General features: G+C 46.2%; 1 protein-coding gene across 3 annotated transcripts in view; it reads left to right on the forward strand.

Annotated features, from left to right (window-relative positions):
- Positions 1-15,994, forward strand: part of SHISA6 (shisa family member 6) — a 242,193-nt gene extending 226,199 nt beyond the window's left edge. For 2 of the 3 annotated variants that reach the window (XM_065897715.1, XM_065897716.1), the window contains 2 exons: positions 13,636-13,788; positions 15,444-15,994. In XM_065897715.1, coding sequence (XP_065753787.1) covers positions 13,636-13,788; positions 15,444-15,994 — 704 coding nt within the window. Of the gene's footprint in view, positions 1-9,829; positions 9,887-13,635; positions 13,789-15,443 lie in introns of all 3 variants that reach the window. The other variant, XM_065897714.1, reaches the window with a different exon arrangement.
- The last annotated feature ends 6,698 nt before the right edge of the window (positions 15,995-22,692 follow it).

Here is a 22,692-nt window from a genome sequence, read left to right on the forward strand (position 1 = left end):
CTTTTCTCACCTTTAAGATGAGATACTGAGCTTGATCTGTTGATTTTAAACTTGCAAACACTGGAACTGCCTCTCCAAATGAAATCTTACATAGAAGCCCAATACAGAAGACAGATGGAAACCAAGCTGCTCTGCGTGAGGCCAGGGTCGGGGCAACAAGTGTAAAACATCACCCACCAGACTCTATCTCTTATACAGTAGCCCTTGAGGCAATTCCAAGGAACCTTCAAGGCTGCATGGAGCCAGTCTTAGAAACACTGTTCTAGAGGGACCCACAAGTACCTGCTTTGATGTGAGCCCCAGGTGGTCTTCACATGGAATCAGTGTTGCCCCTCGCAACCAAGAAGAAATAGAGGGGACCATTGAGCCCCCACTTACAGCAAAGCCAGCAAAAAGCCTCATGTGGAATTTTCTCTTTATTTCTGAAAATATGTCAGGTTTTAGCAAGAAGTAATTCCCTTTAACTCAGGGTAGAGGGATTTTGGAACCTATTATGCCCTCCTACGAAGTGTCTTCAATACCAAATTACTTTTCCCAGCCAATATTCTAACTATTAAAATGTGTGAATGAGTCTGGACACAGAACTCATTCTCTCTGGATACAAAATGCTCAGCCTAAAATGTATTGGGGATTTTGCTGATACCAAAAGGCTTGAAAACACCTTTGAGCCACCTTGAGTCTGAGGACCCAGCCAGAGCTCCCCTTTCTTCCCTGCCTCCCCCCCAACATCTCTTTGGCTGAGCAACAAGGTCTCCAGGCTGCGAGGGAGACTCCACCAGCCTGGTGGAGAAACAGGAGCAAGGGTGTGATCAGGGAAAGTATCCTAAAACCTGGAGGAGGTAAGCCAAAGCCCAGTGAGAAGGTGAGCAAATCCTCTCCCCATCAAACAGCTGCTAAACTGGACAAAATTGATACAAACAGCCATTTCAGTGCTCTAAAAATTGATCAAAAAGTACCCAACCATCTGAGAAGTGTTTGTGTGTGAAAAACTGCTGAACTTCAGGTAGGAATAGAGAGAGTTTATGACATTCTTGCCTAGGACTTCTCCCAGCCTCCCCACAGATCAGTCATCACAGAGGTTCTGCCAGGATGGGGCAGGCTATGAGTACTGGCAACTGTGCTACTGTTAGGTCAGGAGGGACCCACTCGATTTGGAGTGTTGGGTGACACCCTTGCCCTCTCACCACATTAGAGGAGCATCAATACGATTAATGGCTAACTTCTCATCTGAAGCCATGGAGGCCAGAGACAGTTGGAAATACCTATTTGAAGTGATAAGAGAAAAACTGTCAGCCGAGAATTCTATATCCAGCAAGATTAACCTTCCAAAGCAAAGGTGAAATAAAGACATCCTCAGATAAACAAAGACTGAGAAAATTCTCTGATAGCAGACCTGACTTATAAGAAATACTAAAGAAACTTCATGGGCTGAAAGGAAATGGACACCGGGCAGTAATTCAAATTCACAGGAAGAAATGTAAAACACCAGAAACAATACATATGTGGTTAATGTGAGAGACTCAGCACACATATTTTTCTCATGTCTTAACTTTTTGAAAAGACTTAAAATTTTGTAAATAATTTTAATACTGTAGTATTGGGTATACATATACATAGGTAGATAGAAAGATAGATAGATAGATAGATAGATAGATAGATAGATAATATATATGACAATTATAGTACAATAGGGGAGGACTCATTGGAGCAACATTGGGGAAAGTTTCCATGTTCTACTGGAAATAAGTTAGTTCTAAAGAATGTAATGAGTGAAGATGCATATTGTAATCCCTAGAGCAATCACTAAGAAAATAACTTTTATTTATATTTATTTATTTTAAAAAATTTGTTTATTTTATTTATTATTTATTTTTGGCTGCACTGGGTCTTCGTTGCTGCGTGTGGGCTTTCTCTAGTTGTGGCGAGCGGGGTCTACTCTTCATTGCGGTGTGCATGCTTCTCATTGTGGTGGCTTCTCTTGTTGCAGAGCACAGGCCCTAGGGCGTGTGGGCTTCAGTAGTTGTGGCTTGCGGGCTCCAGAGCGCAGGCTCAGTAGTTGTGCGGGCTTAGTGGCTCCATGGCGTGTGGGATCCTCCCGGACCAGGGCTCGAACCCGTGTCCCCTGCATTGGTAGGCAGATTCTTAACCATTGTTGCACCAGGGAAGCCCCAAGAAAATAACTTTTAGATATAATAAAAATGTCAAAGGGGGCTTCCCTGGTGGCACAGTGGTTGAGAGTCCGCCTGCCGATGCAGGGGACATGGGTTCGTGCCCTGGTCCGGGAGGATCCCACATGTCGCGGAGCGGCTGGGCCCGTGAGCCATGGCCGCTCAGCCTGTGCCTCTGGAGCCTGTGCTCCACAATGGGAGAGGCCACAACAGTGAGAGGCCCACGTACCGCAAAAAAAAAAAAGTCAAAGGAATTCAAATGGTACAATAGAGACATATCATGCTCATGGGATGAAAGAATCAATGGAGTAAACATGACAATTTTCCCCAAATAATATACAGATTTAACAGAATTCCTATCAACATCTTCTCAAGATTTTTTAAGATACAGACAATATTCTAAAATTTATGTGGAAAGGGAAAAAAAACACCTAGAATAGCTAAAATAACTTTTAAAAGGAAAAATAAAGTGGGAGCGATCAGTCTACACAATTTCAAGAAATATCATGTACCCACAATGATCAAGACTGTCTGGTATTGGCAGAGGCATAGACATGTAGATCAATGGAACAGAATAGAAAACCCAGAAATAGACCCACAGAAATATGTTTGACTGACTTTTTGACAAATGTGCAAAAGCAATTAAGTAGAGGAAAGAGAGCCTTTTAAAAAGGCTCTAAAGCAACTGAACATCAGATCTGCAGGCAAAAAACAAACAACAACAATAAAAAACCCACAACCTAAGTCTCATGCCTTAAACAGAAATTAACTCCAAATGGATCATGGACTTAAATGTAAACATAAAACTATAACACATGTCGAAAGAAAGGAGAAAATCTTTGGGACCTAGGGCCAGGAAATGAGTTTTTAGACTTGACAGCAAAAGCACAATCCATAAAGGAAAAAAAAACAAAAAACCTGGGAAATTAGACTTCATCAGAACTTAAAGTTTTGTTCTGCAAAATACCACGTTAAAAGGATGACAAGATAGGCTTCAGCCTGGGAGAAAACATTTACAAATCATGTATCCTACAAATAACTATTATCTGGCAGATAAAAAGAATTCTCAAAAATTAACAGGAAAAATGTAAACAATCTGATTAGAAAGTAAGCAAAAGTAATCAAGAGACATTTCACTGAAGAAGATAAACAGATGAAAATTAAGCCCATGAAAACACGTTTAACAACGTCAGCCATTAGGGAAATGCAAACAAAAACTACAAAGAATATCACTCCATAGCTATCAAGGCTAAAAGTGGCTAAAATAAAAAATATTGACAACACCAAATGCTGGCAAGGATGTGGAGAAACTGGATCACTCATTCATTGCTGGTGGGAATGTAAAATGGTACAGCCACTCTGGTAAACAGTTGGGCAGATTCTTTAAATAAATAAATAAACATGTAGCTACTAAACGATCCAGCAACTGTACTCCTAAGCATTTATCCCAGATGAGGGAAGACTTATCTGGACACAAAAAAGTTCGCATGAATGTTTATAGCAGCTCTATTCATAATATCATAAAACTGAAAACAACCCAGATGTCCTTCAACAGATGAATAGTTCAACTGTGGTATATCCACACCACAGAATATTTGCTACTCTGAAATAAAATGGAATGAACTATTGCTGCATTCCTGGATGATTCTGCAGAGAATTATGCTTGATGAAAAAAATCCAGTCTCAAAATTATATACTGTATGAGTCCATTCATATAACACTCTTGAAATGACAAAATTATAGAAATGATGGATAGGTTAATGGTGACCAGGGGTCAGTAAGGGGGTGGATGGAGAAAGGAAGTGGGTGTGGCTGTAAAAAGGCAACATGAGGAATCATTTCCGCCTCCTGATGGAAATGTTCCATACCTTGACTGTATCGATGTCAATATTCTGGTTTTGATATAGTGCTATAGTTTTGCAAAATGTTACTACTGGGGAAACTGGCTAAAGGATACACAAGATATCTGTATTGTTTCTTACAGTTGCATGTGAATCTACAATGATCTCAAATTTAAAATTTTAATTTTAGAAAACAGTACAATAAAAGCAACACTTATTTTGCTCACACATCTCTGATTTGGGCAGGGTTCAGTGGGTATAGCTCGTCTCTGATCCACTTGTGTTAGCTTGGACATCTACAAGGCTGGGGGTTGGAATCATCTGAAGTCTTTCTCACTCATACATCTGTTGACAGTTGATGCAGTCAAAGGCAGTTGACACTGGCTGTTGATGGATACCTGAGCTGGAGCTGTCAGCCCTTATAGGCAGCCTTTGCACATGGCCTGGACTTGCTTACCGTATGGTGGCTGGGATCCAAGACTGAGTGTGTCAAAAGAGAAAGAGCTGTGGAAGGCATGCAGTGTTACTTCTGCTGCACGATGCTCTTTGAGGCAGTCAGGAAGGCCCTCCCGTTTCATGGAGAAGAGACCATATCTCATGGGGGAGTGGGAAGGTTTTGGGAGAGCGTGTGGGACTAGAAATATAACTGTCACCATTTTTCGTAAAATATGATGTGCCATAGTCTCTAAAGACTGACTTTCTCTCTTCCAAATCTACAAGACTGGCCATAGCTACCTAGTTTACATGTCATAGGTCCAGCCATGCAGAGAGACCAAATCTCTCTCTTTTAATGGTTCCTAATTTCTAGAGAAGGAGCTCCAATTGGCCCATAGGTAAATTTTCGTAAAATTGTACACTCTTGTCAAGAGATAAGCATAAAACAACATGACACAGAAAGGTTACATACAAAAGGATAGGCAAAGTTTATCAGGAGAAGGCAAACAAAGAGAGAGCTGGGTTGGCAATATAAATATCAGATCAAGCCGACTTAAAGGCAAAAAAAAAGGCCTGAAATAGGACAGAAAGTGTTATTTAATGTTGAAAAAGGGTACAAGCCACGAAGAATACATAAGCACCATGAGCTTTTTTTGTGCTGAACAATGTAACTATGAAATACGTAAAACCAATTCTATAACGAATACAAAGAGAAAGTGACAGGAACCCAACAGTGGTGGGAGAGCTGGAGACACCTCCCTCAGTCTTTGACAGATTAAGTAGGCAAAGAATGAGTTAGGATAGAGAGGAACTGAATAATATATTTCATGTATCTGATTTAATAGATATATGTCAACTTATACGCTATGAGAAGAAAATAATACCTTTTCTCTAATAACTCATGAACCATTCACAAAAAGTTGATCATATATTGGCCCCAAAAGAAAACCTCAATAAATTCCTCAAAGCAGAAATTGTACAGGCCCTGTTTTCTCACCGCAATACGATAAAATGGCAAAAGTTCAAACCGACAAACCCAAACACTTTGAAAGTTAACAACGCTCTTCTACAGAAGTCTTGGGTCAGAGAGAAAATTAAGGCTGTAATTACAGATCATTTAGGACTTAACAGCAATAAGAACATTGCATATTGATGCTCATGGGATTGTGCCAGAGACAAATTCAGAGCTAAAGACCCGATATTGTGGACAGAAAAGAGTAAAAATAAATTAGAAAAGTAAAACAAACCGAACCAAAGAAAATTAGGAGGCAGGAATTAACAAATCTGAAAGCATAAAATCATGATTTGAAGAGGAAAAAAAAACCCTGATGTGTAAAGAGGCAGTTGTTTGAAAAAGAAGACTAACGGGAATAAATTGCTAATCCAGAAAATACTAACACAAGACTGAGAAAAGGAATATAATTTCCTATATAGAGGCTTTTTGAGGGTATGTTACAGTTTTAAGCTAATAAAGTTTCAAATGTTTAATGGATTTAAGAAAAATAGAAATTACACACTGAAGGTAGAATTAGAAAATGTGGATGAATCAATATGCAGGGAAAATGTTGCCAAGTATGACAGGCAGGATACATAAGGATGTGGGCTCTAGTGCCAGCCTGCCTGGATTTGTATCCCAGCTTCACCTGTTGGGCAAATTATTCAACCTCTCCAAATCTCAGTTTCCTTAATGCCAAATTGGTGATGCTAACAGCATCCGTCTCCCGAAGTTGTTGTACAGTCAGTGAAATAACAAGCCAACCCCCTACCGCCCTGCAAACCAAAGGACTCCCCAAAAGATACCAGGCATTTTTATTATTGCCTTCCTTCAAACTTTCAAAGAACAGATCTTTCATTGCTCTATTAATAGTTTCAAGGCATACAGAAGGATAAACACTATGCCCTTGATTCTACAAAATCATTATCTTGATACAAAAACCTGCCGTGTTAGCACCAACAATGCAGATTTTCTTTATGAATACATAGGAATTAAATAAGATATATGCAAATGGGATCCAGTGTTGTAATGAAAGAATAAGACATAAAAATCAAGTAAGGTATTTCCTACGAATAGATGAATAGTTCAATATGAGGAAATCCATTAACCCACCTCATCACATCAGGCAATTGGCAGTGTGCTCACCAAGAAATGCTGCTTTCAGTTATTTGCTTAAAGAAATAAGACATGGACAAAGAGCTGTGTTCAAGGTTGTTTGGTGTACATTTCTTGAACTTTTAATCCAAATACACATTAATACACATTAATAGGTTAATAGGGAAATGTATATATATATATATATATATATATACACACAATGGACTATTCTATAGAAAAGACTACTGTGAAATCATATAAAAGACTATTTCAAAACATGAAAGTATATTCAAGACATGTTGTCCATTAAGTATACAGGAAACAGATTAAAAGCAGTACATGCTTATTTACATATGTGGAAACTACACCTTTATCTGTGTGTGTGTATGTACATACAGGTATGAACATTTAGGTTGTTTCTTTTGCTACTATAAAAATGCTACAATGAATAACCTTATGCATTTGTTATTTCGTACATGTGTGAGGATCAAATCACCATATTTTTCTCCATTTTGAGCATTGTACTCTGATTCTCACTTGTGCAAAGTGAAAAATGCAAATGGTTATTCATTGCAATATTAAGTGTGAGTGTGTGTGTGTATGTAAACATACACACAGTAATGTATAGGGGGAGGGAAACAAAAGAAAATATAACAAAATGCCACAATGGTTATTTTAAGATGGCTTAATTTTTCACCTCTATACTTTAAATTTTTTTCCTCAATGCCAGTATATGAAAAAAATAAAATGTTAGCAAAATATTTGAAGTAAGTTTCAAACAAAAGGAAAAGCCCTGCACTTGTAAACAAAATATCTAAGTTCAAGACATTTATCCTGTTTGTAAACTCAGCTGTCAACAAAATTATAAGAATTACTTCAAATAAGATATTTAAGGAGTTTTTTGCAGTGTCTGGAAATCGGTAGGTCAATAATATAAATTCAAATGAAAATCATTGCAAAGACTAGTTTAAAAAATGTATGTGAGGGACTTCCCTGGTGGCGCAGTGGTTAAAAATCTGCCTGCCAATGCAAAGGACACGGGTTCGAGCCCTGGTCCACATGCCGTGGAGCAACTAAGCCTGTGCACCACAACTACTGAGCCTGTGCTCTAGAGCCCGTGAGCCACAACTACTGAGCCCATGTGCCACAACGACTGAAGCCCACGTGCCTAGAGCCCGTGATCTGCAACAAGAGAAGCCACCACAATGAGAAGCCCACACACTGCAACAAAGAGTAGCTCCCACTTGCCGCAACTATAGAAAGCCCACGCGCAGCAATGAAGACCCAACACAGTCAAAAAATAAGATTAAATAAATAAGAAAGTGTTTAGTACAGAGCCTGGGCCATAGCTGGTTACCAGGGATTATTAAATGAACCTGAATCATCTCCCTTTCCTGGTGACACCTAGATTCTGAAAAGGAAGATTAGAAGTATTTCTAACTGCCACCATTTAACTTGGGTTCTCTCATTTCTTACAACTGTTTATTTGATGCTGCCATATTGTTTAAAAACAAACAAAAAATAACAATAACAACAAAGAACAATGACACTGGTTTTCTCTTTGCCTCTGGAGGACAAGCCGAACAAATCTATCCTTTATCTCCCTTCCTGGATTCTCTCTTCTTGCTTAAATCCAGATCCAGGGTAGAACTGATTCAGCATTTGGCAAATAGTTTTTCCCTGGATATAACTTAATATTCTGTTTTGGGAAGGGAGAATATCTTCATGTGAGAAATGCTGGCTTACCGCCCAAACCTATACCCCACTGGATAGAGTCCATGACTACTTAAAGACCCTGGTCTGAACCAAAGGAATGATATAAATGATTCCATTGGTATGGGAAATTTTGTCTGGTAGGAGCACACAGGATGATTTGTCTTGGAAATGGCCAGAGACTAGAACTAAGAGAAATGTGAACAAAAAAATACATTGTGGGCCTGGATTTAGGATATGGTCATAGGAAGAGGATTTGGGGATTCACTGGATGGATACGGAGGATGAAGGGAGGGAAATGGTGAATGAGGACTGAAGTTTCGCTTTCCAAGCCCATGGAGCGTCAGTACCATGGACAGCGCTTGAGCATTGGGAGAATAAAATGATGAGCTCACTTTGGGACGTGATGGTTTGGGCTAAGAGCAGGAATTTCACAGGGATGGCCATAAGCAGTTTAAAATCTAACCCTGCAGACCAGATGGACCTCAGGCTAGAGGTGTAGACTTGAGACCTATCAATCTGGGCAAGAAGGTGGAGCCTAAGTCTTCATGAAGACACCTGAGCCTTATGGAGCACTAGTATTTAGAGAATAAAACAGAAAAAGGGATCTAGTGAAGGAGCTTAAGAATGAGTAGCCAGAAGGTATAATGCCAAAGGTAGGAAAGATGGTTTCATCCAGGAAATGGAAGCAGACCTAGACCTAAGAGGATGGCAGAGCTGTGACCCACGGTTTAAAACTAAAGCTCAGACCTCATGCCTCCTCTTTCCCTTGCTTTAGTTGAAATTAGATGCATGCACCAACAAAACCCAAAAATACAATGTCAAGTTGAAGCCATAATACAATGTTGAATTGTGCTTTAGTGGTAAGCCAAACGATTCAGTTTTAGAAGCCCTCAGAATACCTTGAACTCCTGGCTTTAGCAACTATGGCTCTATTAATTTTGTGGCTTGTTCAATCAATGTGGACTTTTGCATTATTAATTAAAACCAATGCTTTTGAAATATCAGGCTGTGTTACTTATAGGCAGGGCAGAACCTAGAACCCAGGACTCTGGATCCCAGGCAGTGGGCAGTTCACGTCAGCTTGCCACATCTCAGGATGCATCCAGATACCTGTGTATAAAGACCTGGGACAAATCAAAGTCCCATAAAGTGTAAGCACTTTAAGTTACGGCATCCTCTTCCTGGCTAACCATACCTGAACACCCTCCTCCCCAAAAAAGGATCTATTTCCTCTGCCCAGTTCTCTATCTCACATATGTGTACTTGCCAAATGTCCCCTAGTCTCCATCCTTCTCCTCCTCCACCCCAACAAAGCCTCTATTGCTGGTCAGCCAGATCCACAGATGTGGGTGGGTCATCATGGTGACAGAGGAAGCCCTAATGCAGAAGGAGAGAGACAAAAACAGCAGAGGAAGGACCCTGCCCCATTTCTGGGGTAGCCAAAGGTCTGAGCTTTTAAGAAGTGCTTCCTTTGACTCAGAGAAGCAGAGTAGAAGTCAAGAGAGGTGCTTCTGTGTTGGAGAGACCACGGAATTCCTGAACTCTTCTTTAAAAAAATTTTTTTCTGTGATTTTCAGGTGATCATCAGTATAACCATCCGATTTTAAGCAGCGCTACCCAGACCCCTACACATGGTGAGAGATGATTGAGAGTGTTCTGCGTTCCATCCTCATTCCAAGTGGCTCCATCCTAACTACTGATGCCTATTATGGCATCAAACATGGTCACTGGCTCATTGAAGCTAAGGTGCAAGGAGCCAGGTACCCGCCCTCCTCCAGGGCCACAATGCCTCACTCTCACTTTTAGACAATTGTCCCCCTAGTGTCTGTCTCCGATATCAGAGCAATCTTCTGCCATGAAAGGGAAAGAGTAAGCCCCTTTCTTAACGCATTTCACTTGCAATCTTGATCACTTCTTGCAGCCATCAGTTCCATGTGTCCACAGCAAGGAGTGAACACTCTCCTTTGCCCAAGGCTACTTGTGGTACCATTTAGTAATGACATGAGATGTGAAAAATTCTATTGATGCTCCCCAAACTAATTAAGATTTAATGAAACTCAAAATCCAACTGGATGACCTAAGCTTTAGCTTCCCAGCAGTGGAAGAACCTGAAAGTTGCAGAGCACAGGCATGGCAACAAATTGCCAAAGGGTTACAAACCCATGTTTCCCTCTTAGGTTTCAATGTCCTCCCACCAGATCACAACTTACCATTTGGAACTGCAGTGAACAACTATTTTTTCGTACATGCTCAAAACTTGATAGAAAGTGACAGCCACGTAAATTGTGAGCTATCATTATTCTTCTGTCTTTGCTATGAAATAATGAAAACACCATTAAATTTTAGTGAGAGAGAAACTCAAAACAAAGATAAATTCTGCAGCTCACCTGGCAGAGAGACCTACCCCTCTTATCTGCTCTATTTCTGCATTATAATTTGGAGAACAAAAGTGGACTATTTTGATGTCCCCCTCCAGTGCTCAGCTCCTAGTGGAAATATATGATGAAAGCAATAGTTTAATAAGGTGTTTCAGGTTTCAGGCCTAGGAGAAATTAGAACTGGAAGAAATCAGAGAGATCAGTTAAAAGAAGCTGGTATCAGTGGTGATGTGGACAGTGGGGAGAGAAAGAAGGGTTCAGATATGAAAGAAATTGTAGAAAGAATTGGGAAAACTTAGTTACTAACTGAATATGGCTGATGAGAGTCAATTATGAGTACAATGCAAAGCCACGATCAATGAGAAGAATGGAGGGTCTTATTAACACAATCTAAGGAATCAGGAAAGCAACCAGTGTACTGAGGATGGAGCTGTTGATGGTGAGCCTGGATCTGGACATCGAGAGCCAGATATGACTGTAGGATTTGCAAGAAAAACCACTCAACAGGCAGTTAGAAATGCAGACATGAAGTCTGGAGGGAGATGACAGCTGAAGATGTTTTGGAGTTATGCTTTGGAAGCGGTAACAGAAGCCTTGGGAGTAGGGGCAATCTGTGCAAGAAGGCTGAAAGAGAAAAGCAGAAGGCAGGAGCAGAAAGCCTGGGGGATGCCCATTGATGATGAAGCAGCAGCAGGGAGAGGAGCCAGAAAAGGCAAACGAGGATGCTCTGCTAGCTCAGTATCATTCTGAAAGAGTAACTATGAGCTGGTTTTCCCCGGAGGAAGCCAACAAAAGCACAGCCCCTGAATACAAAAGGAGGAACCATTCTTCCCTCCTCTTCTTCCTGTCTTCTTTTTCTACCTGGTGCGAGGAGATGTGGGTAGATGAGACCCGATCCCTGTCCTTGAACAGCTCACAGCCTAGTGGAAGCAGGGTTTTCTCTGCATTCCTCCCTTAGATGTTACACTTTTCCCAGGAGCTGGCAGAGCAGCTCTCAAGAGAAGAGGCAGCCTGTGTCTATTTGATTAGCAAATGAGTATTAATTAGATCCTTATTTTGGGCCAAGCACTATGAAGGCATCAGAAAAATTGGAAAGCAAGACTTCTGCTATCAAGGAGATTGCAATCTTTGGAGATCAGCAAGACCAGCTCAAGTCAAATGATTAGAGACCACATAGACACTAAACTGGGTGGTATTGACCAGAAGAGCAATAGGGGCTTTAAAGATGTGATGTTGTCATAGTGAAGAGTCTTGGGGGAAGGGAGAATTTGCATAGAGGAAGAATAAGGAAGGGCATAGCAATAGGAGAGAGAGCATGAACAAGGGGGCAGGGGCGATCATGGTGGAGGGAAAAAGCAAGGAAGGTCTGGCTTTGGCTCAGTGGAAGGTTTTGGAGAACAGTGAGGGGTAAGAGCATCCAGAAATGTTGCATTTGGAAGTGGGTGAGCTGAGTGATGCGCTCAGTGGGAGTATGATGCCAACAGGCAGAGGGAAGTTCGTTCTTCTCCAGCATGGCCAAAAGTGAAGAAACCAGAGCTAAGGGGCTGTGGCTATTACCCAGCTCTGGGTAGCAGTGCTCCCGGCTTCCTACCCACTCCACTTCCTGGTATCTGTCCCGATCTGTGTCAGGGAGGCTCCTTCAGTACAGCATGTTCTGATCACTCAGGGATGTAGAGCATCCCCCACCCCCTCACATATGTACTGAGCTGGCACGAACAGCAGCTCATTGGCTGGGCTCCCCTGGCTCCATCCCCAGTGTTGAGGGTACCAGTGAAGGCAGGAAGGGATACAGAAGCCAGGAGTTCCCTGTACTGAGGTTGCCCTTGGATCAAGCCTAGGAGTCCTCTTTGTCCCACGGTTCACAGCACCCTCTTTGCCAAGAGGCATAGGGAGACACAGACCACTGATACATTTGTCCAAAGTTAGAGCCTGCCCTTTCTTGGATGTCCCAAACCAAGAGGATGGAGGGATGATGCAAGAGCCACCCAGCTGCCTCATTTCTGGGAATAGTACCACTGTTTCCCCAGCAATACCTGTTAACTTCTTGCCGTGCTTCAAGTCAGTCAAGCACCAAGGCATGCTTGTCTTCCTGCCTTGGATCTCTATTCCTTTTTGTACCCCATCTTCATGGCCACTCAGCACCCATACCTGCATCTCCTCTTCCCCCGACTCCTGTGTTATTCCTAATCTGGCCCCCAGAGCCCAGCCCAACTCATTCACCTCATTAGTCATTCGCCTCACTTCTCTTTGTTCTTCCCTTCCATGTCTTCCCCACTTCTTTTCTCCAGGTCTGGCACTGAACAACTCTCCCTTCTCTCTCTTAGACTTTGTAATCTCAAGGGATGGAGGGAGAAAAACAGAATGATGTACTAGGCATTTTGCCCACGTTCTTTCCTCCAGCAGCTTAGAGATGGCTAAGGGGGCTTCAGAGAAAGGAGCAGGAACAAGAGGAAATGGCTTTGTAGCTCACAGCGGCTTGTCAGTTGCAGGGCTTGGAGAAGCCAAAGGTGGAAGAGGTGGTGTGAGAGGTGAAATTACCTCGCGCACAGTGTGGGTTGTAGTCTCGGTGGAGCTGGGTCCTGGACGCAGTCCTATGGGTATGCAGACAAGATGGGTCACTCTACCTCCTTCAAACTCAGATATTTTCTGAGCCTGAGAGCTAGTATGCCTAATGCTATTGGGGAAAGGATAGAACCTTCACACCAAAATAGATGATTTTATGACACCCCTCACCCAGCTCCATCAGGCTTACGTTTTCATCAGACAGCCCAGTGATATACCGGCAGAAAGAGTTTGCCATTCAAGGAAGGGTAACCTGCCATCATGGCCTGTTGGCAACTGAAGCTGAGCACTGAGGGAGGCTGAGTCACCAGCATCACCTGTGTCCTAGCACATGGGGCCAGGAAAGCAGGACGGGGATGAGAGGTGGAACCTGAATGCTTCCTTCCTGCCTACCCCCCAACCTTTGTCCCCACTAACGCCATGACCCCTGCCTTCTTTTGCAGAGAAGCCTCGGATGAACAACATCCTGACATCGGCCACCGAGCCCTATGACCTCTCCTTCTCCCGCTCCTTCCAGAACTTGGCCCACCTGCCCCCATCCTACGAGTCTGCAGTGAAGACCCATCCCAGCAAGTACTCATCCCTGAAGAGGCTAAGTAAGTGGGGTTTTCCTGGGGCTGGGGTCTGCCTCTGGGGCCTCCACAACATCTTCCTGTGTCTCACTCTCTTGCTGTGCACCTGAGGGCATGGGAGTGGGGAGTCCCAAGAACAAAGAGCAAGGTGTAGCACAGTAGAAGAGAACAGACAAGTCCCTTGTTTTTGTTCTTTAGAGCGTGAGTCCATCTTCTCCCTCAGTAGAATGGAGGCCATGGGGTCCTCAGAGCCACATTCCCATGGGAAGCAGTGCTTCAACGCATGTACCAGGTTAACTACAAGAGAAAGCCTTTCCCCAGCCTCACTCCACACCTGCCTTCTTCAAACCCTGGGCCTGCCTTGCTCTCTATCTGTCTTGGAGTAAAGGCTCTCAATGCCAGAGCTTTCTCTGAGACTCTCCCAGATACTGGCTGTGGAAGGGCCCATAAACCAGCTCCCTCCCTAACCCCGTTAACACTGTCTTGGGAACCTGAGACTCCCCACTCCACGCACAGACCCCATTTCATGAGTTGAGCCCAGTACATCCCATGGTCCCAGCTCTGCCATTTGAGTCTGGGGAGCTCTAGGGATTGATGGGTTTCAGATGTTACAAAGTCAAGAAGGTATATGGCAGGAGAGGTCTTCTCTTCCAGTTTTCCAACCCCTGGACCTTCTGCCTCCATTTCCCAAAGAGTCTATTTCGATGACCACCCGCTACAGGGCCGAGCCTGTGCTTGACAGTACAGGGTAACCTATTGTGATAGAAGTTCAGCCCATGAGTCCATATCAGCCAACGCCAAGGTGGAACAGTGAGTTTCTATGGCTAAAAATGGGAATCCCACATTCTGCAGAGATCTGGAAGACTGTCTGTAGGAAGCCTCATTCCTGAAATGTGGGGCAAAGAAGGCTTGTGCGTGTCCTGGGTGAGTTCAAGGGTGAGCCTGGGGGGCCTCGTGGACAGAGAGATGGGCGGAGCATCTGAACGAGGTGCACACATGGGATTGTCCGGGCCTGCTCGTGCTGTGGGCACAGGCGAAGCACACGTAGATTTGATTCTGTGCTTGTGTGGAGGCTGGATGCCCATGTGTTGGCTTCCTAGGCATAGGCTGTTACTCCAGAGAAGGTGTTACTATGTTTCTAAGTTACCAGTAAGCATTTTCACAAGCGCCTCCTGGATGGAGCATTCTGCTTTATTCTAGCAGGAGTCTTGTTCTTCAGCCCAACTTCCTTGGAGAGAGCTTCTGAGCCTTATCAGAAAGCTATCGGCTGCTCCTTGGGTGTTTCAGCAAGACCCAGGGAGCTGTTCTGTTTCGGGACCATGGCGTGGCAGGAGCAGTACTGGAGCAGGAGTTCAGGGTCATGGGCTTGCCATCTATTCGGCCATGAACTCCCTGGATACCTCGAGGGAGTCCATTAACGCCGGATACTCAAGGTGGTCCAGGGACGAGGGGCACCAGAATTGCCTGGGAGCTCCTTAGAGATGTGGACTCTCAGACCCACCCCAGAGCTAGGTCAGAATCAGACTCTACATTGAACAAGGCCCCTGGGGTCTGGAGAAGCACAGCCTCTACCTGTGTGGGCTGCAGGATCCTAGTTGGATCCTAGCTGCACTGTCACAGTGTTGCCCCAGCTCACTCCTCTCTCTCTCTCTTTCTTTCTCGAACTCTCTCCCCTACAGCTGACAAGGAGGCAGACGAGTATTACATGAGAAGGCGGCACCTGCCCGACCTGGCCGCCCGTGGCACCCTCCCCCTCAACGTCATCCAGATGTCCCAACAGAAGCCGCTGCCGCGAGAGCGGCCCCGCCGGCCCCTCCGGGCCATGTCTCAGGACAGGGTCCTGTCCCTGGAGCGGGGCCTGCCGGATGAGTTCGGCATGCCCTATGACCGCATCCTGTCGGAAGAGCAGCTGCTCTCCACGGAGCGCCTGCACTCCCAGGACCCGCTGCTGTCCCCGGAGCGGACGGCCTTCCCCGAGCAGTCCCTGTCACGGGCCATCTCGCACACGGATGTCTTTGTGTCCACGCCCGTACTGGACCGCTACCGCATGACCAAGATGCACTCCCATCCCAGTGCGTCCAGTAACTCCTGCGCCACCCTGGGCCACAGCCAGACGGCAGCCAAGCGCCAGGCCTTTGCCTCACGCAGACACAACACCGTGGAACAGCTGCACTACATCCCAGGCCACCACACCTGCTACACAGCCAGCAAGACAGAAGTGACCGTGTGACCGGCAGGGCAGGCAGGCCAGGGGTCGAGAGGGGCCTGGAGCAGAGCTTCCAGCTCTGGATGGCTCCCTTCCCTCGACCCCTCTGTAGGAGCTGGGGGTGCACCGCCTTTGCCCGGAAAGCCATACTCCTGGGACACGGCTGGTGGTCTGGCACAGCGCTCGGACCTGGGATCTAGAGCGATCACCCTCACTCTTCCAGAAGAATCAAAGGGGAGGGAAGAGCGGGGCTAGGCCCCAGTCTCGCCCCCCCCTCCCCCCCGCCGACTGTCACCAACTCCCTTTCAGTCCCACATCCCCTCTCCCCATCCTGGGGGCTCAGAGACCCTGGCCTGACCCTGGCCCGAAGCTGCCTGGGTTTGAATTGGCCAGTGGATGCAGTCAAGGGGCTCACCCTGACCGAATAGGCTACTCGGTCTCATTCATTTACTTAAAACCGCATCACAGAAATCTAGTGCCTAAAATCTGCCCGCTCGCTCTCTCAGAGCCAGGGAGCTGCTGTGTCCATAAGCACAATAATGATTCTCTTCTGCCTGCTGGAACTCTCTGGTCCCCACTGGGTGGCCCTTCCTCCGCCGACCCCCTGGGGCCCTGTGCCCCTCCCCTAAGCCCCGGGACAAGGAGGGGTTCCCTTCCTTCAGCTGCCTCTCCACGGGTGGGAACCCCGCCCCATTCCAGCTGGCTACCCCGCCCACAAGTCTCTGCCCCTCCCCCAGCCTTAGATTCCACCCCTGGGTTCGCTGGGGCTTTGCTGGGGCTTTGCTCTAGTCCTTCCAGAAGAGAGCAGGGACGGGGTGCAGGGACTTTTGCGGTGCCCCCCCCCAGCAACCTGGTGATCTCCACACTTCCTCCAGGCCTCTAGGTCTAAACTGTGACCTGCCACTCTAGCCTGCCTTCCCCTCCCCTGCTTTTCTCCCAAGAGGCGTCTGCCCCTGGCCAGAGAGTGGAGGTGGAGAGGCGACTGTGACGCCCTGGGCCTCAGGGGCTCGCCATTCCCATCGCCCAGGGCTTCCACCACGCATGTCAGGCAGGACAGAGGCTCTGGCTTCTATAGAGGGGCAGCTCAGCCCCAGCCAAGGAGGACCCCAGGTGGCTGTCCTGTACCTTGCCTGCTCCTCTCTCCCCATCACTGCCCCCCTGCTTGGCCCCTTCTCTGTTTAGAACTTGCTCTCTCTGCCTGTTTCCCCACCCCTCCCACACCTCCCATTCTCCTGCAGCTCCATGACTCTCTCCTGGCTGCTGCTTCCACAAACCAGTGCCTCCTTTGGATCTAAGGGACAGAGACCCATTAGCAGACGCAAATAGTGGTACTCCAGGCTAGTGGTCTGGGAGTTAACTGAGTAGCTCCCCAGTCGCTCCCCCAAAGGGGGCATTGGGTGCCAGGCAGATCCATGACCTCAGCTCTATTGGGGGGCTGCCCCTGCCAGCCCATCTCTTCTCTGCCTCCAGCCTGGGGGGTGGGCAGGATGTGACAGCCACCTGGAGAGCAGACAGTGAACGACGCAGCATCCACTCCCTGGAGACTAGAGCCTGGGGTGGGAGAGAGAAGGGGCTCCCCCATTCTCAGGGCCAGGGTACCTCCCTGGGCTGGAGCTGGGGGAATCGGCTTCAGACTATTGGGTGAAGGTATGATACTAAAAATGTGACTGCCGCCACGGTCAGACTCCAAAAGCAAAAACCTTAAACTGGGCTTTTAGATTCCCCAGTTCCGCATACAATATGTATGGCCCTTTAAATAGGGGGGCGGGGCAGGGAGAACTCCCCAGTGTCGGCCCTGGGAATTTTTAATCTAATCCACAGAGAAATCAATTGACTGATTCCTCTTACTTATTCAAGAATTCCAAAGCTCTTGTTCTCCCCCCTCCCCTCAAGGCTCACCATCACATGAATCAGAAGGGGATTGAGCTGGGGGTGAGGGACACAGCCCTGAAGTCCCCAATGGGGTGGTGCCACTGGGTCCGTGAGGCTGTGAGGCCAGAGATAACTCTGCTTTCCTTCCTTACAAACACATAAACCTTCTCAAGGGCTGGTCCCTAAGGGTTTATGAGATTTTGGTCCAGAAGGTGAGGCTAAGAGGGTTGGGCTGGAGGCAATGAACGATTCCTGGAAACGAACGTGTGTCTGTCACAGCTGGTCCTCTCTGCCCACTGCTCTCTAATCCAGCCCTCGGCCAGTCCCCTTGAAGGCTGCCTGCTGGTGCAGAGGGGAAAGGACGTGAGTGGGTGAGAATCCCCTCCCCAGGTGTCTGCACACACATATATCTGAACCAGAAACCAGATCTCATTCTGTGTCTGAAGCATCATCTCAGCACTAAGTCCTCCAGCCCTCAGAACGTTGCTCCTCCCAGCCCTGTGTGTCTGTCTCAGGGGTTGTTTGATAGACTGATCCCGAAACATTTCTCATCCCGGCATTCCTGCTGCCCAGTGTAAAACCTCTGGTATCACTCGGATCAAAAACTTCTACCTGAACCATTACTTCTTTTAAATGATTCTTCTGTTTCACCCTTGGGTTTGGAAGGAGTGAGGGAGGGAAGGAAGGAAGGAAATAAGAGAAAGAAGTCTACAGACTTGCTCCAGTTCAGTCCCTCATTTCAAAATCCACACAGTGATGTCTTAACTGGGACACAGCAGTATCTCATTTATCGGTCGTGCCATCCATGTCTGCAGAATAAGCAAAGCTGAGTTACCAGACAAGTTCTTGTAGCAGATAAGAGAGGGTTCTGGGGCTGGAACCCAGATGTCCTGACTTCCAGCCTCACCAGGCTGGTGGCCACTACCACACTTGGAAGGGCTGGCCCTTCCCCGACAATGGAAGCCTGCCTCCCCCAGCAAGGGAAGCCCAAAGCCCAAAGTTTCCCTCTGCTTGTCCGGCTCTCTGTGTGAGTTTCCATTGCTCTGCTGGTAATGCACTGCGGTCTGCATGGGTTCTCTCCTGCCCTGAAGGTTCTTGCTCATCTGCTTGGCCTTTGATGACAGCGAAGCTCTCACAATCTATCATGTCCTTCCACCTTTCCTGCCTCACTTCCTCCAGTGAAATCCTGGCTCCGTGAGCTCATAAGTCACAAAGGCTTTCCCATAAATTCCTTGAACCCCCTAAATGGGCTTCTGCACTCACAGCTCCCCAGTGTCTTGGGTGATGGGTCTGCCTTCTAGAAAGTTCCAACCCTTCTCTTCATTCAAACGTCTTCTCCCCTCTTTCCACTCTCCCACCTGGAAACTGACTTCAGGCTTCTATGCCCATTCAGTCCTTCCTCCCTCTCATCTCCACCGCCTTGCCCTTTTCTTCCATTTACCTCTCTCCATCCATACTTTCTTTTCCCTGGTCCTGCTGTACTTTCTGGCTCTGAAATGTAGAGCTCTCAATGAAAACAGTCTCAGAATGAGACACTCTTCAGGTCTCTGTTGGCCTCATTGGTTTATTCTTCACCTCCTGCCCCTACGAGATAAAGGATGGGAGCTGCTCTGTCAGAGGCCTCATGGGTCAAAGATCAGCTTTGGTTCCTACAGCTGACATGTCCCTGAAGCCTCTGCCCCAGCCTGTTGCTAGCCCAGAGGCTCCTGCTCTGGCCAAAGATTCATATCCTTTTTGAGGGCTCTTGGCCACTGTTCCATCTCACTTGTGCCTGTCCTGCTTGTGTGCATCACAGATCCCTCTTTGCCCCTAAAGACTGGAGAGCCTCATGACTCTCCAAGCATGGGGAAATATCCGTTCCAATAACCCTGCCACCAAACAATCCATTTTCTTCAGAGATATCTTGTCTGCCACCAGCCTTCTGGCCTCAAGATTCCATTCACAGGCAACTGTGGACCTGACCCAAGGTAATCTGCAAGGGTTGTCAATGATCTGGGTCCTAGGAAGCACCTGCTCTGTTCCCCCCACATACCTTCCTCCACCACCCTCCCCAAACCTGGGAAACTTGCCTCTGGAGTATTTTCAAGGAAGCTCATTGTGTTTCAATGAAGTGTTTTTCAGGGTTCCTATTTTTTATACATATACATATATATATATATATAATATATATATATGTGTAAGTGCAGCATTTTAGTGACAGATTCTATATGAAAGCTATGTCTTCCTAGGCTCTATATTTGATTTCAGAAGGCAGCGTCCCACAGCAGGAAAAAAGCACAGGGCTGAGGCTCTTGGATACGTGGCTCCGGCCCCGGCTTTGTCTCCGTCTTGCCATGTGACCAAGGACAAGCCACATTTTCACTCAGCACCTCCGTTTCCCATCTGTAAAGTGAGGGGCTTTGACCAAAGGAGTTCTGAAGTTTCACCCCGCTCTTACATGTAGGGCTCCCATTTCCCACTGGCACCCGCTCCTCTCCTCAACTGGGCTGTACACATCCCATTCCACCCGCCCCACGGCGGCATCCTCACATGCCCTAGGCAGCCACCAGACTCCTCTCCAGAACCTGGGGAGGGCCCTGTGGTCGCAGCCACCCAGGGGTGCTCTCCTGTCTGACGGTGTAACAGCCTACCCATTCAGTGGTTTACCAATCGTGTGTCATGGAATCCCCCCCACCCCCCCGCATCTAGACACACCTAAATCATCTTAGGTGTCTGTGTCGTTGGGGAATTCTGAAGTTTTCATTTTGATGCAGTCCTTAAAGCTGGAGGGAGCTGGTTCTGATTTCAGAGAGGGGACAGGCTAGAGGAGAAAGGTCCAGAGGTTGGCCCACAATGGCACGAAGTTTGTATTTGAGGGCAGCTTGGAAACGCATTCCAAGCCACAGAGGGGAATGCACAGCAGAGCCCCTGTGGGGCAGTGGATGTTATATCCCCCTCCAGAACCTGTGTCCTGAAGACCGAGTCCAGACACTGGGCTCCGTTCACCTGGAGGAGGAGGAGACATCCCCCCTGGGCAGCTAAGAGGTGGGCACCCACCCCATCCCAGTATCTTTCTAGCCCCTCCTTGTAACACTGTCATCCTCCCGGTGAAAGCTTGTGAAGAAGCAAGAATTGAGAGTCCAATTCAGTATCATTGAACCCATCTTGTAAATCGACAAACACATCAACCATCCATCAGTCAGAGAAATGACGTCATATGTTTTCTTAATACCGTCCCTCCTGAGGGAGAGGAAGACCCCTGCTCAACTCTGCTGTCCACTCCTGCTGTGACCCTTGAATGCCACTGCCCGGGAGGACTCATTCATTTGCTTCGTAGTGGCAATATTCCTCTAGTTCTATAACTCAACTAGACATTTTGTAGTAAAGAATTATTGAAATTCTCTAATAAAAAAAAAGCAATTCTTACTGTAATGTTTTTAGTTTGGGGACACAATTTCCTAAGGGGAGATTAATGAACATTTTTACGCATTAGCCCAATTTATGGATTCCATGTTTATTACATATGATAGTACTGATGAAAAGTACCTTTCTATCTGTACCTTTGCACAGTTTCTTCATTCCTCGTAAGTAAGCTTCACGATGAGCAGTGCTCCTGTAACTGCTGCTTCTGTACAAATCTCATCGTTCTACTTACCTGTCAAAGCACATTCTGTATGTACTGTAAACAGATATCACTTTAGTAAGATTTAGTCTTAAGGATTTTTCCACTTTTGTCAGTAACAGATATTTATGGGTTAAAAAAATAATAAAGCCGTTTCAACATAACCTATGTCTCTTAAAATAGCCACATGCTTGCTTCTACAAACACAGAGCCAAAACTAAAGGTAACTCAAAATCACAAAATGATGTAGCAGATCACTGGAGGTGGGAGCAGAGACAGAGATTGACTGCAAATGGGAATGAGGAAGATTTTAGGGTGATGGAAGCATTGTAAAAGTGGATTATGGTGATGCCCACAATGGCATAAATTTACTAAAAATCATCAAATTGTATATTACAATGGGTGAATTGTATGATATGCAAATTAGATTTTTTAAATGGTGAACAAAAGGAATGTAGGAAGGTAGGCTTAGAACAAGTGCCAATGGATAAGGTGTACCAAGTCAAAGCGGAATCAGAAGTTACAACCTTGTATCCATATTCATCTACTCCAGCATTATTATTCTGGGACATGAGGCCTCAGTTTGGTTTTAGAGTTAGTGCTTGCAGTTGCCATGGGTGACCAGAGTACAGGTGGTTAAATAGCCATGACATTTTAACCAGAGAATGAGGTTGTACCATGAAAACTGATTTAGATTCGGAGTCTTGCTCAAGACCTCTTTCTCTGGACTTGTTTTTTTATATTATTTCCTTTGGCCCATATTTACTTTTGCTGCTCAGGTCATCTGTTGTTCTGTGTTTCTGAATTTTCCCCATAACCTAGATACTGGTGGGCTCTGCTTCAGCAAACAAAGTATTGCCAAACAGGACATGGCCTTCTGCCAGCTTCAGCACCTCCGTAGTTCCTAGAATCCACACTCAGTTATACTCTCTTACCAACTGCCCAGCTCCTTTGTAATTAAAACCCTTCTCCTTGGCTGAGTTGAGCTAATATTCAAAAATCCTGGACTTCCCTGGTGGCGCAGCGGTTGAGAGTCCGCCTGCCGATGCAGGGGATGCAGGTTCGTGCCCCGGTCCGGGAAGATCCCACATGCCTCGGAGCGGCTGTGCCCGTGAGCCATGGCCGCTGAGCCTGCGCGTCCGGAGCCTGCGCTCCGCAACGGGAGGGGCCAAAACAGTGAGAGGCCCGCGTACCGAAAAAAAACAAACAAACAAAAAAAAAAAAACAACAAAAAAAATCCTTTTATTAT

The sequence above is a fragment of the Phocoena phocoena genome, chromosome 19 (assembly GCF_963924675.1).
Source record: "Phocoena phocoena chromosome 19, mPhoPho1.1, whole genome shotgun sequence".
NCBI lineage: Eukaryota > Metazoa > Chordata > Mammalia > Artiodactyla > Phocoenidae > Phocoena > Phocoena phocoena.